At 44.1% G+C, this 16,271-nt stretch overlaps 1 protein-coding gene across 1 annotated transcript in view; it reads right to left on the bottom strand.

The window, feature by feature from the left end:
* VWC2L (von Willebrand factor C domain containing 2 like) overlaps positions 1-16,253 on the bottom strand; it is a 44,781-nt gene extending 28,528 nt beyond the window's left edge. Inside the window, exons 1-2 of the mRNA XM_057389873.1 lie at positions 15,873-16,253; positions 13,282-13,748 (exon numbers count right to left, since the gene is read on the bottom strand). Of these exons, the coding sequence (XP_057245856.1) occupies positions 13,282-13,692 (411 nt within the window). The 5' untranslated portion in view covers positions 13,693-13,748; positions 15,873-16,253. The remainder of the gene's footprint in view (positions 1-13,281; positions 13,749-15,872) is intronic.
* Positions 16,254-16,271: the final 18 nt, after the last annotated feature.

Raw genomic sequence — 16,271 nt, 5'->3', positions numbered from 1 at the left:
CACTTCTAACAAAGGTGAGAGCACTGACCCTCAGAGCCAGTGGGGTGATACGTTCTTGGATGTTTCTGTCAGTGCAGGGCCCAAGTCTGGCTGAACTGGTGGGAAGCAGATGTGGCCAACATCTATCCACCATTCAAGGGCTTTTAACAGCAGATGAAATGGCACACAGAGCACAAAGGACCTTYTCAGTCTCAGCACTGACCCTGACTCCCCTCTCCTTCAGCCAGCTGCTTCAGAAAGACCAGAGTAGCACAACCCATTTATGAACACCCCTAAGATCACAGCTCATCTTCTCTTCTGTTTTACTCATCTTGAGGAGGACTGTGAGCTCAGGTTTGGCTGGGAGGGCAGGTTCAGCCCCTGCTTCTGCGTGGGATGGCTCCATCACACACATGGAGGAAGGAGCCAGCAGTCATTCTGTTGCGTGACTGRAAAACCTGAGTCTCAGGCGCTGTCAAATGGGAAACATCTGCAATCAGCAGAGTTTGTTAACAAAGRAAGAAGGAAGGAAAATTAAAACAGAGAATAGAGAATACACACGGCTAATAAAGATTTTATGTGCATGAGCACATAATGATAAACTTGATAGGTGACATAAACAAACACATGAAAAAGGGAGCAAAGGAAGGAGAATGAAAAAGAAAGATAYACCCTGGGCAGGGGAAATCAGAAAGCTGAAGGGGATACGGGTGCCTTATCTCCTAATCTTCCCTCTTGCACCCATAAACACCAGCTCCCCACCACTTTCACCCTCTTTTTGGTAGCAAATGCTGGCACATGCTAACATCATCCAGCTTCTCCTCTCAGTGATGAGCTACTCCACTCTTACAGGGTTGGGCACCAAGTGGGTCCTTTAGTCAGCTACAGGGTTTCATAAACCCACAGAAATTTTATACCTCTGAGAGGTCTATTTCTGAGGGCTCCAGCAGGCCCTCAAATCCTCTAAAAGAACAGCCAGGATCACATGGTCAAACAATTCTTGAGGAAACTGCCTATAAACCTGATTGCTCTTAAACCTAAGGCAGACGTGGAGAATAGAAAATGGAAATCTAAATTCAAAACTCGATGTTTAAATCTACTTTCTTAAGCTTTTCTACAGCTGAAGAGATCTGAATCAAACATTTTTTCATACCAAGGCAGCTGGTACAATCACACCAATAATTGACACACAAAAGTCAAGATTTTAGACAAGACCTTGCAAGAAGCTTCTGCAAGAAGCACCTCAGTCATCTCATCTAGTCATAGGAATTCTCTTGTCCCAAGTACTTACTGAACCACATCTTCACATTTCTCCCTTAGCTCATGCCTTGCCCACAACTACAGCACCTAAGCCACGTCTGTGCTGCCCCAAACACGTGAAAGGTTTTCCTGTAAAATGGACAAAAGCTCATCACTGAGTAGTATTCTTCAGTGAGTGGAGGAAGCATATGTATCTATGAAGCATCATTTTGCCCTCCTCTTGCCTGCCTGCAATCAGGATTTCTCTGTTTATATGCCTGCTCATCAATCACTCTTAGCTGCTTCTACACAAACAGCTCTGGAGAGGTAGAAAGGGAGTGATTTACCTAAGACAAACTAAAACCCCTGAAGATGGCATCTGACTGATACCTTTTCTTCACCTGTTTGTTCTGTCAATCAATGAGAAGCCGTTTCCCTCGCTTGTTGCTCTGCTGCCACACTYACCAGACTAACTGGTTTTCAAGTCACCCAGCTCAGGCAGGAGAGGTCTCAAACCAAGTTCTAAGGCTACATTCCCTATGATCAGTTGGGATTCTTCYAGCTGGCTTTACCCAGACTTGGGGTTTGAGGCTTGTACCCCTCCAGGAGCTGGGAAAATGCTGCTCATTTTCCAAGAAGCCTTCCAAGACTAAAGTCTTATTTGACACCTGAATATTTCAAGAAGCAGTGGATCTTGTATCATTAAAACTGACTATACAGAGCCCTGTTACTCCTGGAGACTTTCCTCTCCATGAATTTAGACACCAGCTCCTCCAAGCACATTCAGCACAGCCATTTTCTAACACTTTGAACCTCTCCTCACTTTTCCAAGAAACGGCCTTGAATTGTGTGGTATTTTCTTTKTACCTGTGTTTTAAGCCTCATGGAAGAAGGTCAACATCTTTGCTGGAGCCAGACTGCTCGAAGCCTGAGATCCAGTTATCAGGAATTGTTGTGCTGCTCTCTTCCCCCTCTTTCCTACACTCTCCAGCTAAGTCTGAAGAGGGCTTTTGTACAAGGATGCCTATCATCCCATACTGAAAGACTTTATCTCACTGACAAGGTCCCATGAGGTGGTACATAAGGACCATGTTCTCATGCTGCCTGACACACAACAGCCCTTCACCAGTGACACGCAGCTCCTACCACTTACAGAGCAATGCAGACAACTATTGTATCAGCAATACTTGACTTTTCTTTTGGGGAACAAAATAGAAAAGCTACATAAGTGTTTATAATGATCTAATCATGCTACAGTAGACCTACTGATCGTCGTGCAGGGGCTGTCCAAGTCAGTGGAAGACAATGCAAGTATTTCCACGGAATTAAGTATACCTGCTATTRGGGCCTGTGGTGTTTTCCAGAGTCAAACAGGTGAATTTACAACAAGGCCAGAATGACTGCAGAAATCTGCTTGGTTGACTGRAACTTGAAGAGGAGTACTAACACAAAATTAAGCCAGTGGCCCTGGGGAAACCCAAGGAGACATCACCTCAGAGCAAAAGCCAGGACTCTCAGTACCACTGTGAACCAGAATCAGGCATGTCAGCTTCCACCTCCTTTAAACACCRAAAAGGATGTAGTGTATAAGGATGTGTCTCTTCTAGTTGATACTGCAAAGGGAAAAAATGCTTTTCATGGCAGTTTTACTGAACATGGAGTTGCAATGCTTTCTCACCCTTCRAGAACACATTAGAAAAAGAAGTGCCAGCCCCTTAAAAAGGAGGTGCCATYCTCTGCATTTCTGCTGATGCCAGGGTGGTTTGGGATGCAATGAATCTCACCTGGCACTTCAGTACACCCTGCCATAGATTCAGATTCAGAGCTGTACCCACATGCACCTCCTGCCTAACGTCTAGATRTGTCCCATCCCCTGCAAGTGATGGGCTCCAAGGAAAGGAAAACTGAAAAGCATCGCTGCTGTCAATTTCTCCCTCTTTTAGTTTTCAAGAGACTCACASAGGTAATCTGATTCAGCTTCTTCCCTCAGACAGGCCGGACTGATGGCATCCAGCTCAATGCAGACAAAACAGCAGGAAAAGCAAAGCGATGCAGAGTGAAGTCTGTCAAATTGGGCACTTACATCTTAAGAGGAGTTGTAACTTTTAATGATGCGAAGGAACAATGAAAATTCTGATGGAAATTATTTCTGTAGCTACAGTTTGAGGTGGGAAATTTATTGGCAGGAAGCGAGAAAGGGAAGAAAGTTTAAAAGGACATGATGAATAAATTTTGAGGCAAAAATGGCTTCCACATTATGGCTGAGGTGGGAAGTCATACACCAGGGAGAGGAATAAAAAAGGAACTGGGATAGCATTCATCAGAGACACTCCTGGAGGAGAAATTAGAATCATTTTCATTGTTATTGAAATTGACTGTGATCTCAGGCAGATTAGCRGAAGATTGCAGGAAAATTCAGAGAGAGCTTTCAGCTGAGAAATTCTGCAGGTGCCAAACTGTGGAGAACGAGCTGGTGAATGAGTCCCACCTGAAGGTAAGACTAAAACCTGCCCACTTCTCTTCTGGGCTGCTCACTTGGCTTTCACTATTAGCAATGMGTAAATAAGCATGTAATTTGTGTTAAAAATTTGGTATATGGCTCTTTCATATGTGCCAATACAAAAAACTGCACAGGGCAAATATATCTCTCATTTTTCTCACTGACTTAATAAAATAAAAATCATCCAACCAGCTAGTGGAGATACAATATCAATTATACTACAGAAACTGTAACCACCTGGATTTTCCATAGGTGGAAAGTTCTTCAAATAAACAATCTGTTGAGCAATTACAGACAAGTACACTCACTGAAAACACCATCAGGTTGCAAATGACTTTGCAACAGGAAAAAACTACTAAGTCATTAGATAATTTATCTGCAGTGAAAAAATTGGAGCTGTATCCTACTTACATGGAGCACTGGCAATACTAATGAACTTTGCCATCCAAAAATTGAAAAATGCTTGCACCACMCTGCAGACTGGCTAAACCAGGGACCTGGCTTCCAAGAAGCAGCAGAAGCAGATGCTGAGCTCCTGTTTTCTAAGGGAGGCCTCAACACACACAACTAACAGTACTAATATAAATCTTTCCAGCATGCTGGTGACCAGGCTTGGATTCTGGAGRTGGAAAGGCACAAGGATGCTCTAATCCCCTCAGGTCATGTATTCCTCTTCCCCCCTCATTCCCAGGCCATGCCTGCCCATAATCAGAAACAATATTATCCTTGCCATTCTTTTGTAAACATTGCTGGGGAGCTCTATAGATCAGTAAGGCTGACAAGTGACACAGAAGATGTGCCTCATCCTGGGTATTCTGGGCCCACATCTGATGAGTCAGGATTGTGATGGCTTTAGGAGCTCTGTACTCATAGACTTGCTCTGTGCCACACAATTTGATGAGTTTAAAAGGCTCCTGGAACCCTGGCTGGATCTGAAGAGTGATTTGTCCATTAGTTGATGAAAGAGACAACCTTGAGCTGAGTCCTGGCCCCTTTTCCACCAAAGCTGTGTATCTGCAGTCTCATGGTTGCTTTTCTCTCCCAAGAGCAGTAGCAAAGCTTTCTGTAAAAAMCGTGACTTTGCACTTCTGTAAGAAYGCTCTCTTTGCTTTGATATATGTCTCATTTTATTCCCCATAGTAGTTGCACCTCACCTACCCTGGGGCTGAGGAGGAATGGATCTCTCTATTACTTTGGTGATAATTTTTATGACTTGWTTACAATAGTTTTTTAAGCCAGGCATGGCCAGTGCCCAGGGAAGGGGACTCCTTCTAAAAGGTTACAGATGTGACAGATGGGATTGTGGCTCAACCATGTGAAGTGCAGCCCTGCTCAGACACAGATAAAATGTCTGTGTGTGCTTCACGTTTGTTAAGCTCCTTTTAATGTCAGCAGGGAAAGTGAGCCCAGCTGGCAGCTTCCTGCTCTCCATTCCCTCCTGGATGGCTTTTGCAATGAAGGAGTCTGTCTAGGAGAAAGCCTCCTGGAGCAGGGAGAAAGGAACCAGGGACCTGCTCAGAAAGGCAGGTGTGTTGCTTGTGTTTTCCTGGTACCTGAGTCTATTGCTTCCTCCTTTGCTCACACTGAGAGATGGGATCGGTGGCTCCATGTACTGATGAAACAGTGAATTTCTATGGTTAACATGGGTATAATACAATCAGCCATCACTGGGGAGGAGATGTGGACTTTAGTCCCATTCCTTCTCCTGCAGTTTCCTGTCTGGATTGTCAGATAGCCACAGGACTGGCCAGGCTACAGATTCACAGCAATGATAGATTTGGAATTTTTCTCACAAGATACCCAGATGATGGTTACTCAGCCCAGCTGAATGCAAGTGTGAGCCAGTGTGCTTTGTCTCAAGACAAGCTCCATGTCCCTACACAGCTCAGGCWTTTGGGAACCAGCAGGGGCATGGCCTGGTGGGTGACTCCTGCTTGTGCAGCTGACAAGGGCCCTTGGGAGCCCTTGGGAGTTCCTCCTGCCCCACACCACAGACTTCAGTGCTCTGCCACCCTCAGCTTTGGCTCTTCCTGTGGCTTTGCACCTCTTGTGCCCTAAGGGAAGCTGCTCCCTGGTACCACAGCAGGAGCTCCCGCATCCCAGTGGCAACYCAGCACACTGCCTCCTTCCCCTCGGAGGAGCAGCTCCTTCCTGAATGCTTGCCTCAGCTCAGCATCATGCAAACTCACAGAGGAGTATCTCACTGGTGGTGAACTTCACACCWGTGTAACATCCCAGTGGGTCACCTGGCATCCATGGAGATGCAGCAGTTCAGACCAGCAGAGACCCTGCAGCTCTTTACTAGCTGGCACTAAGGACAAGGAATGTTCCAAATTATCCTGTCTGCCCCCTTGCATCCAGCACTTGATTCCAAGGCTTAAACCCACAGGGGAGGAATCAGCAGAGTCWAGGAGGTTTCCGTCCCTCAGGAAATATCATCATTTGCTTAGGAAGGATGTGAACTGAAAACAGGTTTGAATGGGCTATCTATGATGAGAGAACACACTGGGGTCTGCTTACAYAGGGAGCAMACCGGGCTAACCCTCAGTCAGAARGGTTTTGCTGACTGGCATGAYCAAAGATAAAACACTGAGAGATTCYCTGCTTTCAGGAGCTGTTACAGTTCTTACTGTTTTTTTTCAAGCATAGTGATTTTACTCTTATTTCCAAAGATTTACCTCTGAAATTACCAAAGAACAGAGTAAGGAAGCCTCATGTATTCTTATTTCATAACTAGACTGAACATTGYCACTACATAACTTATCTAATTATAGTCTTTAAAACAATAACTAAAATAATTGGCTAACTGAGCACTACTTTTAACAAATACAATTCTGCATAAAGCACATTCCAGTGGCAACAAACATATATCTGCACTTCCCCTCGCTCTGGTAGGAAGTAGTTTCCTGAAACACCTTCTCACCAATGAGCTGTGAATGTTTCTAAGGATGACATCTTTCTTCCTAAGCTGATGACCCAAGGACCTCACCAGCCCCATAGAAACACCCTGGGTGACAGAGATGAACATCTTGGGAGRGCCAAGGGATGAGCACTTCTCTCCTTGGCCCCACTGAGCATTGTCTGGTACAGTAATAAAGCATCAGACTTGATTGTACCACTCTTGGAAGGAGCTGGTAACACCTGTATATGTAACATACTATATATTCCATTTCCTTAACAGTAAGGCTCCATCAGCAACGGAGGTAGTGCAGGTAAAGTGCCAGAGCTTCTCCTCTGGCTGTGCAGAGATATCCCCTCTCTTTCAGTAGCTCCCTGGACAGCCCCTATTCTGGAAGCAAGCAGAACCGATGGGCTATTTCCTGCAGTGAATAACTGAGAGCCCAGCCATAGCTCTGGCAGTACACATGTTGGGCACACATTAATTCCTGTGTCATATTTACTGGAATAATACCAGCCCCTTGGGATTGCATGTACAGGCCGAGTTCTGTACTGCGCTGCTGCACCATGACTGAAATGGGGGGGGGTTGGGCTCAATTCCTACTTGTTTTGCATTGTGGGGATGCTCAAGTTTGAGGTCTCACCCATTTCAGTCGAGAGCTCTTAGAGAGTTTGTGTGGGGTGCAGCCAGCRCCACTGAGCTCTGTCTGAGCTTTTGGAGCCTCCCATATATTACTGTGATCCAGGGAAAAAAACTCCACGGATTTTTTTAGCCAAATTCTGAATAAAGCCCATTTTCTTTCACCTATTGTAATAGTATATTTGTGCATAATGTAATATAATATGTTACAGAATCAGTAGCTAAGTACATAGCATAATTTTAAAAACAGGTTTCACTATAGATCAATATGTGACAGGCCTATCTATTTTAGTATGTTTTCTTGGTACAAATTATGACAGAAATACAGTAAGTCAGTAATTTTAGATTCCTTTGCATAGACATTGTCACTGTAATTTTGCCAGAAGGGAGATAATAAATCATACTTTTCCATCTGACTGATGTTCTGTTTCCCCTGTCTGATTTCAATGGCTGTATGCTATCTTCAGAGCTGGCATTGTTCATGGCTCCTTTTATTAAAGCACAGGCACGTTATTGAAATTCCTTTTGTATTATGATTTTCTAGCCATATGTGAAATTGCAGAACACACAAGGAGAAGGAGAGAAAGAAAAAAAAAAGAAAAAGCCCCACTTGTTTGAGTCATAGTAGAAAAAAAAATCGTACTGCACACATCTGGGAGAGAAAAATGAACCTGCAGCACACACCTTGGAGAGAAAAATGCAAATGTTAAAATGAGGGCCCCATGTTGGCACTCCCCACCCAGGGCTGCCACACTCCTGTTTTTTCACCTAACAGCACCAYCCCATCAGTAACACTCTGGAGCATCCTATGTGCTCCATCCATATCGGATAAGCTTGTATTCCAGGCTGGGTACCTGGTGGTCTGAGCAAGGCTATTGTTTACACCACCTAATTTCTCTTTCTGGCACAGTTCTGGGGGTGGGGAATCACTTTTGGTTCCACTGCCTCCTTTTCTCCAGCGTCAGGATGGACACACTGCATTTCAGGGGCTGTGAGATGCTGGGGTAGCAGCTGCATAYCTGCCTGCATGTGCCTTTTGATGAAAAGCCTTGCTTTGTTAAGTCATCAGATAATTGCATTAATAAAACATTTTAAAGAGCACTAACAAAGGAGAAGGAGGTGCCAACTATTCCGAAGTACAGGTTTCCATAATGAGCTGAGAATTAGTGTGTGATAACGCTATGCTTATACAGTCCCTCATATATTTTGGGTTCTGATTACACCCCAAAGAACTGTGCTAGAGCAGTATCCCTACTGTGCAAAGAACTGCTCAAGAAGACATAAAGCCAGCAAGATACAAAAACCTTCACTGAAGGATTACAGGTGATTTGTGGACAAAATAAAGCAACGAATTTAAGATATAGTGGCAGGGAACAAGGGAAAGAAAAATAAAAAGTAGAACTTTAGCAATGAAATCCTGGATCCTTTTAAGTCAGCAGAGATTTTGGCCTAGAAGTAAAAATTTCATCTTTCCTGCATTTTTTGTTTTTCTTTCCAGTGTGGAGGAAAAGGGCAAGGGCAAGGATTGTTCTCCCATGTCTCCACAACTGTGCTTGAAGCAAGGGACAAATATTTGGGCATCATCTAGGGACTTTTTCAGTRAGGATAGGTTTGGGAGAAGTGAAGGTGGAAGGGGAGAGGACAAAGAMGTGGAGGAGTCATTGAGAAGGGCAGGCAAATAAAGGCAGTAGCAGAGGATAAGCRCTGGCAGAGCCAATGGCTAGAAGAAATTGCAGCTCTGTGCTTGGCAGAACACAGGATGGACACTGAAGAGCACCAAAAAAAAAAAAGTCCAGAATGCTTTCCAAGCTCAGGTTCACAACTGTAGCTTGAAGCTGCTCTTCTCACTTGAACACCATTAGGAAGGCCAAAASCTCTTGTGTTCCCACCCAAAGGATAACTCACCCAATGTTCTGCTAGGCTAACACAGATATTTTAAGGTCTGTGCTTAGCAATTTTCTGCCACTGCCTTGGAGGACAATGGCACCCTGCTCACCCTCCTGCAGGGACAGGGAGCCATTCCTGCCTGCCAGTGTAAATTGGAGAGTATTTAAAGATGWCAGCCTGACAATCTCTTGTGAACTGACCATTCATCTCCCAGCAATGGCATTCTGCTACACATCCAGAGGTCTGCAGAAGGTTTTTCTGCATGTGCCTCTGCTGGGTGATGAGAGACCTATGAAGTTCAGAGCTGATTACGGACTTTCCAAACTGACAACCCAATACTCTTCCAGTGGCTCCTCACTGTGGCTACAAATACACCCTAACTACACCTTAATTCCATTTCTCAAAGGTGGGAAGGCGTGTGCTTTTCTGTCAGCAAGATATGCATGAGAGCAAAAACTAATCAGCACTYAGGGAAACTGTTGCCTCCCTGACATTTGCAGGATTTCTCCATCAGCTGCCAATGAACATCCGTCACACTGGTGGAACACTGTCTCCTTAACTTTACATCAGCTGCTGCCTGGAACATCCATTTAAAACACAACCAWGTGTACTTACAATAACCAAGCCCAATCTCTATTTGCTTGTTTTCTCTCTCTGAGAAGACAGGGGTGGGTTAAYAACCTCCCTGAAAGCTCTCTGTTCCTACAGGTGAGCCCAGAGCACCTGGGACTCACACCTTAACCTCCAGGACTGAAATGAAAACTTGGACTATGAGTGTGAGAAAAAGCAGCTGACATGTGACCCCGAGAGTCCCTGCCAGATTTCTCTGGAGAAAACAACCTGAGACTTGTAGCATTCTTCACATCTTCCCTGCAGCCACCACAGCTGCCTTCACCCTTACTCTGAGAGAGGCCAATGAGGACCTGGGAGACCACACTCGAGTCCAACATAGAAAAAAAATGGAAAAGAAGATGGGAAAGACAGMGATGGATCCTAGTACAAAAACCACCAGACCCACCCATTCTCCTGCTCCACAGGTATCAAAATCCTGATCCCAAGGCATCAATTTGTAGTTTAGACACTTGTGAATCAAATCACGATTAACATTAGAGAGACTGTGCTGACATTTTCTGCAGGAGTTTCCAGGTGGAATCACAACCTCAGCCAAAGTTGGGAATAAGTCCCACTGAAATCAGGGGGTGAGGCAGGCTGCGTATGGGCAGCTGGGGTACCAAATGCACCAACATCTCTCAGGACCTATAACAAACCTGGAAAGATGCTACATGGGGTTACTAAGCCATCTGTCAGGGATACAGGATTTTATAAAAGGATGCAAGAAAAACTATTAATGGGTTTAGATTTACATTTGAACTTCAATTTAGCATTTATACATGTTAATGATTGAGGGGCACAAGTATAAATATTTKGACAGCTGTCTAGGCTACATGGCTTCTTGTCATGTTTGTATTTTATGCTTATGACTGTTATGACTCAAAAAATCAGATGTACAAGATCTGCTCACTAGAAGAAAGCTGAATATTTAAGAAATGGGCCTTTGTAACTACTCTTGTACCCTGAGAGCATCATAGTTACTGCCAGTGGTAAGAAAAAAGACTAAATCACATTTGGATTTCTCACTCCAAAACTAAGGAAAATATCTAGAAACAATACAGGAAAATTCACCCAACTGGAAACCTCTCAAAGATTTTGATATTCTAGAAAAAAAATCTGAGAGAAAAATATTAATCCCAATTTGTGAAAGACCAGGCAGCTGAGATTTCTACAAGATGAGTCAGTCCTGGCACATACACACAGACACACACTTGCAAAAGATTTTTAAATAGAGGCTAATTTCAGCTGAAACTCAGCAGTGACAAGCACTTCTATAGATGACGATTTGGAACCTACATACCAGCAAAAGTAAATCAAGTGGGTGAAAGGGTTCAGAGACCACATAAAACAGTGCCTCTGTTTCCACTGAAAGCAGCCTGGGTTTGAGTCAAAACAACCCCTCATCTTTGACTTCAGTGTGTGTGGAATGGATGAGARAAGGTTTGCAGACCTTATAAATTCAACAGGATGAGGAAAGAGGAGATCAGAGCCTGTAAAATCTATGAACTGCTCAGGATTTCATCTGCAGAGATAACAGGTAAAATCTTTGTTCTGTTGAAATAAACAGCAAAATGCTTGGGTGCCTCATAAAGTGAAGAATTCAGAGCAGCAGCTTCCTGAATCTCGAAGTTCTGTCTTTCCTATAGCATTTATAAAATCATAATTCACAGCTGCTTCTTTTTTTCCCCATCCAAAAGCCCTGGGAGTGATCTTCCATTGTCTGACTCTCACACAGCACTTTGAGGAAAAAAGTAATTCCCTGTTTATTCCAGGTAAACACAGAGAGATTTCCAAAACATTCTGCCCCATTCCACAACATATTGAGCTCTCAGCAGAACACAGGTCTAGGTTCACAAGTTTGACTGTTAGCCAAATTAAGTGTGAAGGATCTCACATTAGTCCTGGACAGAAGGTTCCTGTGTGTTAAGAGTGGCCTGACACCATCTACTTTGTGTTTCTCAGAAGGTACTGGAACTTTGCTCCCCCTACAACTCCCCAAGTACTTGATTACAACAAGCAATGAACTAGATGGCTCCAAACTCTCTCCCAGCATTTCTCCCCTGTACTCTGTTTCCCTAGAGTTTAAACTGTTAACAGGATGAAATTATTTCTGTCAGGAAACATGATTACTGCTTTTCTACKTAATTCACACACAAGAGATACTTTAATGACAAGATCTATCTCTCCCACTGAAATCTCTTCAAAAAGAGTCCGTATAAATTTCTGCTTCCTAAAAGAGAGTCCTTATTCCACTCACATAAAAACCTGACCGCCTAGGTGGGGCATCTTACCACCTGACATCACAKCTGTCAAAATGGAACCACTGAAGTGGGATAACAGGATGAACTTAGGCTAGGCCTTCCCAGGGCAAGAAGAAACTGTTATCTGAGCAGTTCACAAGATCAMCGTCTTCACATCTCTCAGCGAAGCAAACAAAGCAGGTTGATCAGGGTGGCCCTCAAGGAGATGTTCCTTGTACACTTGCTTTACCTTGTRTTTGTAACATTAAACTGTCTTGTCCAGATTCGGTGAATGCAGCTCCAGATGGACAAAGATGAACATACACCACACATGACAGAAGAAAGGAACTGCTAACTGCTACYTCCACTGAAAATGAGAGTTTCTGTGAAAAGGGAATTTCCATCTATGTTACYGAGAACTGGTGGAGTACACAGACCTAAATCAAATTATTTTCATTTCAGGAATGACAATAAACTGGTCAAGTGTATAATAAGATTACACACACAGCCATGAAGAGTTACAGGCCGCTGTTAATTATGGAGGTTCAACTCTTAGAACCACGTGACCTGAAGAACAAACTTGAGTACCTACAGCTTTTACAGCCCCTGGTCTCCATTGTGAAATGCTGTTTTCCTTACCATGAAAGCATGTGATCAAACTCAATAAAATAACTGCAGGTTGTGTAATGGTTGTGGAAAATACTGTCCTGTTTTTAAGACATATTTCAGGATTTCTTTATGACATTCTTTACATGAACTCAATCACTATAATGAAACCCCATGCTTCTCATTACTTGAGATGGTCACCTGCCTAAGAGTTCATGTTCTCCATTCTACATAGCCTTATCACAGTTAAAACAAAAAAATTAAATAGAGTTTACCATCTACTTATTTGCATGCTCACACAGTTATGAGTAACAATGCTCAGCACCGTGCTATCAATTTTTTGCTATCCAAATTGCAAAGGGTTCTTAAAAAGCACTCAGTACTGGTTTACACACCCATGGTAGTCCAGCATGATCCATGCTATGAACAAAGGAGGCAGATTCAGAGGGTTGGCAATTCCCACAGGGGCTTTTAACTGACCACTGGCCTGCTTGGAGCACACATAAGGGGGAGGTGACAGCTTTYACATGAGCCAGACCTGCATCACAGCTAAAAATGACTTCAACTTCAGCATTCATCAAAGGCAGTAAGCAAATACTGAGTGCCTTTGAGAGCTCCCAGCAAAAACACAATACTTAAGGCATACTAATACTAAATACTGAAGAAAAAGGGTTCCATACCTTAAATTCCTCCAAGATTTTGTAATTTTTCCCATGATATTCACAAAAGTTTTTCACTTCTTTGCATTCTGGACAGCAYCCATTGTGTTCCACTTTTGTGCACTTTGGGTGGATTTTAGGGCATTCTGGTTGATCGCAAACAGGTCCATCCTCAGTACAGATACAGGGACAGTTGGAATGCCCCGGGAAAAAACGTTCTCCCAGTTTGTACACAAAGCCACTGTCATCCACACAGCCCTTCCCCCGGTAATCATCAAAGATCAGATTGTCATTACTGGAGGTCTGGTCCCCTTCATCAGCGGGGTAGTCTTCATGATTGATGGCAGCTGGAGTGACCAAACCAGGGAGCACAAACAGAAGTATCCAGGCTTCATGGATATGAAGAGCCATSCCCCTCCTCAGCCTCTCCATGGGACCTCAATGCCAGATACAAACAGCTGCTTCCATAGGGAGACCAGTGTTGTGGTCTGAAAACAAATGGTTTTAAATGAGTACGAACTCAAAACTTATGTCATCATTTTAACCAGCATCAAAGAATAAATCTGAGGTTTTTTAACTGCATAGATAACTACCACTACTCTGTTCGAATTAAACTTCCTCTCAATTATTACTAAAGAGAACAAAGCATGTGAAGTAACTAACTCAGACACACATGCCTGGAAGCATATGCCCACAAAATAACTCTGAAAGAATGGTGGCTCACAGAATCATCTAATTTTTWCTTTCTTCATTTTTGCAGTTGAGTTTCTGGATGCAACAGAAATTAAAGCAGCTGCCTGAAATTGCATGGTGATGGTCAGCTCGGCGGGGGTTGAAGCCAAGTTGAAGCAAGCTCTAAACTTCCTGTGGTGGCCGCTGGCCCTTGGTGCTACATATGGAACACAGCCCACTTCATTACACAGAGGTGGGAAACCCGGGCTGAAAAACAAGTTAAGCATAGTCAGTTGTCAGACCTGTGTCTGATCTGAAARATGCTGCTGGGTTAAACTTTGGCTGCAGGAGATGGAATAGTGCAGAAGTTTATTTACAGCATTTCTGAAGAGGGACTTCATGGGCTACCAACGCAGCCCAACCTGCAGCAGGTATGTTTAATCCTGACAGAAGCAAAGATGCAATTCACCTTCTCCATTATTCAGCATTTCAGTAATTCCCAGCAAAAAACGTGGAGTGCAAAACATTMAATGCCTRCATAATGCATGGAGCTGCTGAAATGTGTCTGCCTGATTAAGCTGCAGCCTTCCTAAAACTTTGGGAGCAATGCAGCATGGCCCGAGCTTTGGTGAGCTRTGCTGGAGTGGTGGAGCTAGGATGGACCCCGGGAGGGAGAGGCGCTCTGAGTTATCCCTGGCAGAGTCAGCACCAGGCGAGGGCTCTGTGCCGGAGTCTTGGGAGCACTTCTGGCTGCCCACAGTGCCACATCCCTGCCACCAACCTGCCCACACACCAGCCAACAGCCAGTGCAGCAAACTGGTTTCTGACCTCTCTTAAGAGAACTGGCCAAAGTATTACAGGAAACTTTTAAATGAGATGAAATATCAGCATTATATGGACTGCAGAACTATGAAGGTAGATCCTGGCACAAACCAAAAGAAAAAAAAAGGACTGTTGGGGTGCGTGTGTCATCCCTTCTTTTTCTCCATTCCCAGAGCATGCACACACAGGCACACGGAGTCTACACAAACATGCATTAACCTACACRCAGAGGCAAACACGTATTCCCCTCCACCCCTCGGGGAGACATTTTTTATATATTGGCATTTTTGGTGGACTGCAGATGTTCAGCAATTAATTCTCCTTTAACTGAAGMAAAAAAAGCAGCAGCAGGAGGAGAAAGCTTTAATCCCAGAGAAGCAGCTAAGGGATCCTGTTGACAAAGCAGTTTTTCCGAAGCCACAACAGAGGGAGACACCGGATATTACACAAGATTTATCAAATTCRAAAAGATATCTTCTTAATTGAAGTACTAGCTATGTTTCCATCACAAGGACTATGCACCCTCTTGTTACTCCTATCAGCAATATCTACTGTAACATGCTGTTTGGAAATCCAGCGATTCATGCAGATACAGCTGCTTTACATATCTACAGAGYAGAGAATCTCCCCACCTAACGCTACAGGTAGGTTGCAACATTGCAGATTTGTGGGCATTGAGGGGAAGAAAAAAAAAAGCAAGCAAACGAAGTAATTCATACCTGAGGAAACGTGAAAAAATTGAGAGAATCTGTTGGAGTTTGATGAAGAAGATCTCAAAACAAATGTGTGTGTGCATATATACATATATGTATATAAAAGTTCTCCCCAKATCATAAATAAGAGCRCTATATTTTGCTACAGCAGCTGAGATGTCCCACAGCAACTCACAAGCACTCGGCTCGATCCTGGAAATCAGACAGACTGCAGACGTCTTGCACGGACACATTTCAACAAGTAAACAAATGCTGTTTGGCTCGGAATTAGTYTACAGCTCGAACTTTCTTATAATTCCTCCTCCTGAAAGAGGCCAGTGTTATTTTTCACACCAGGATCGTAGGTAAGTCTCTGAAACGTTTTCATCTGCCTTCCCTCACCCCAAGTGAATAATTCACACCTACCTGATCAGGCTGGATGTGAAAGCTGCGAGGGGTCACAGGCCAATATAGACTGAAAGGTTAGAAACAGATTAGTGAAAGCAGTTCCTCCTAATCACGTTTTCGGTGTTGACTCACGGACAATCCCTTTTCCTCCACCTCCCATCGCAAAACAGGGGAGCGCGGCAGCCCAGCAACCACAACATGAGAACTGAGCTTTAACCCGGCGCCGAGGATTCAGAGGGAGCAGGATTCAGGCGGTCCGGAGGCTGCGATGCCGCGGAGAAACCCCGGTGCCAGCAGCAGAGTCATCGCGGCGAACTTGGGCTGCATCTCCTCAGGTCTCGGGGCGGGCGGGGGAGAAAAAACAACCCATCCCTGTCCCCTCCCTGTGCCCAGCGGATCTCCTGCGGCTCCAGCTTC

The sequence above is a fragment of the Malurus melanocephalus genome, unplaced genomic scaffold, assembly GCF_030028575.1.
Source record: "Malurus melanocephalus ecotype Western Australia unplaced genomic scaffold, MMel_1.1 scaffold_20, whole genome shotgun sequence".
Taxonomy (NCBI): Eukaryota; Metazoa; Chordata; class Aves; order Passeriformes; family Maluridae; genus Malurus; species Malurus melanocephalus.
Note: the sequence above shows the minus strand (reverse complement) of the source record. Positions and strands in the feature narration are given on the sequence as shown.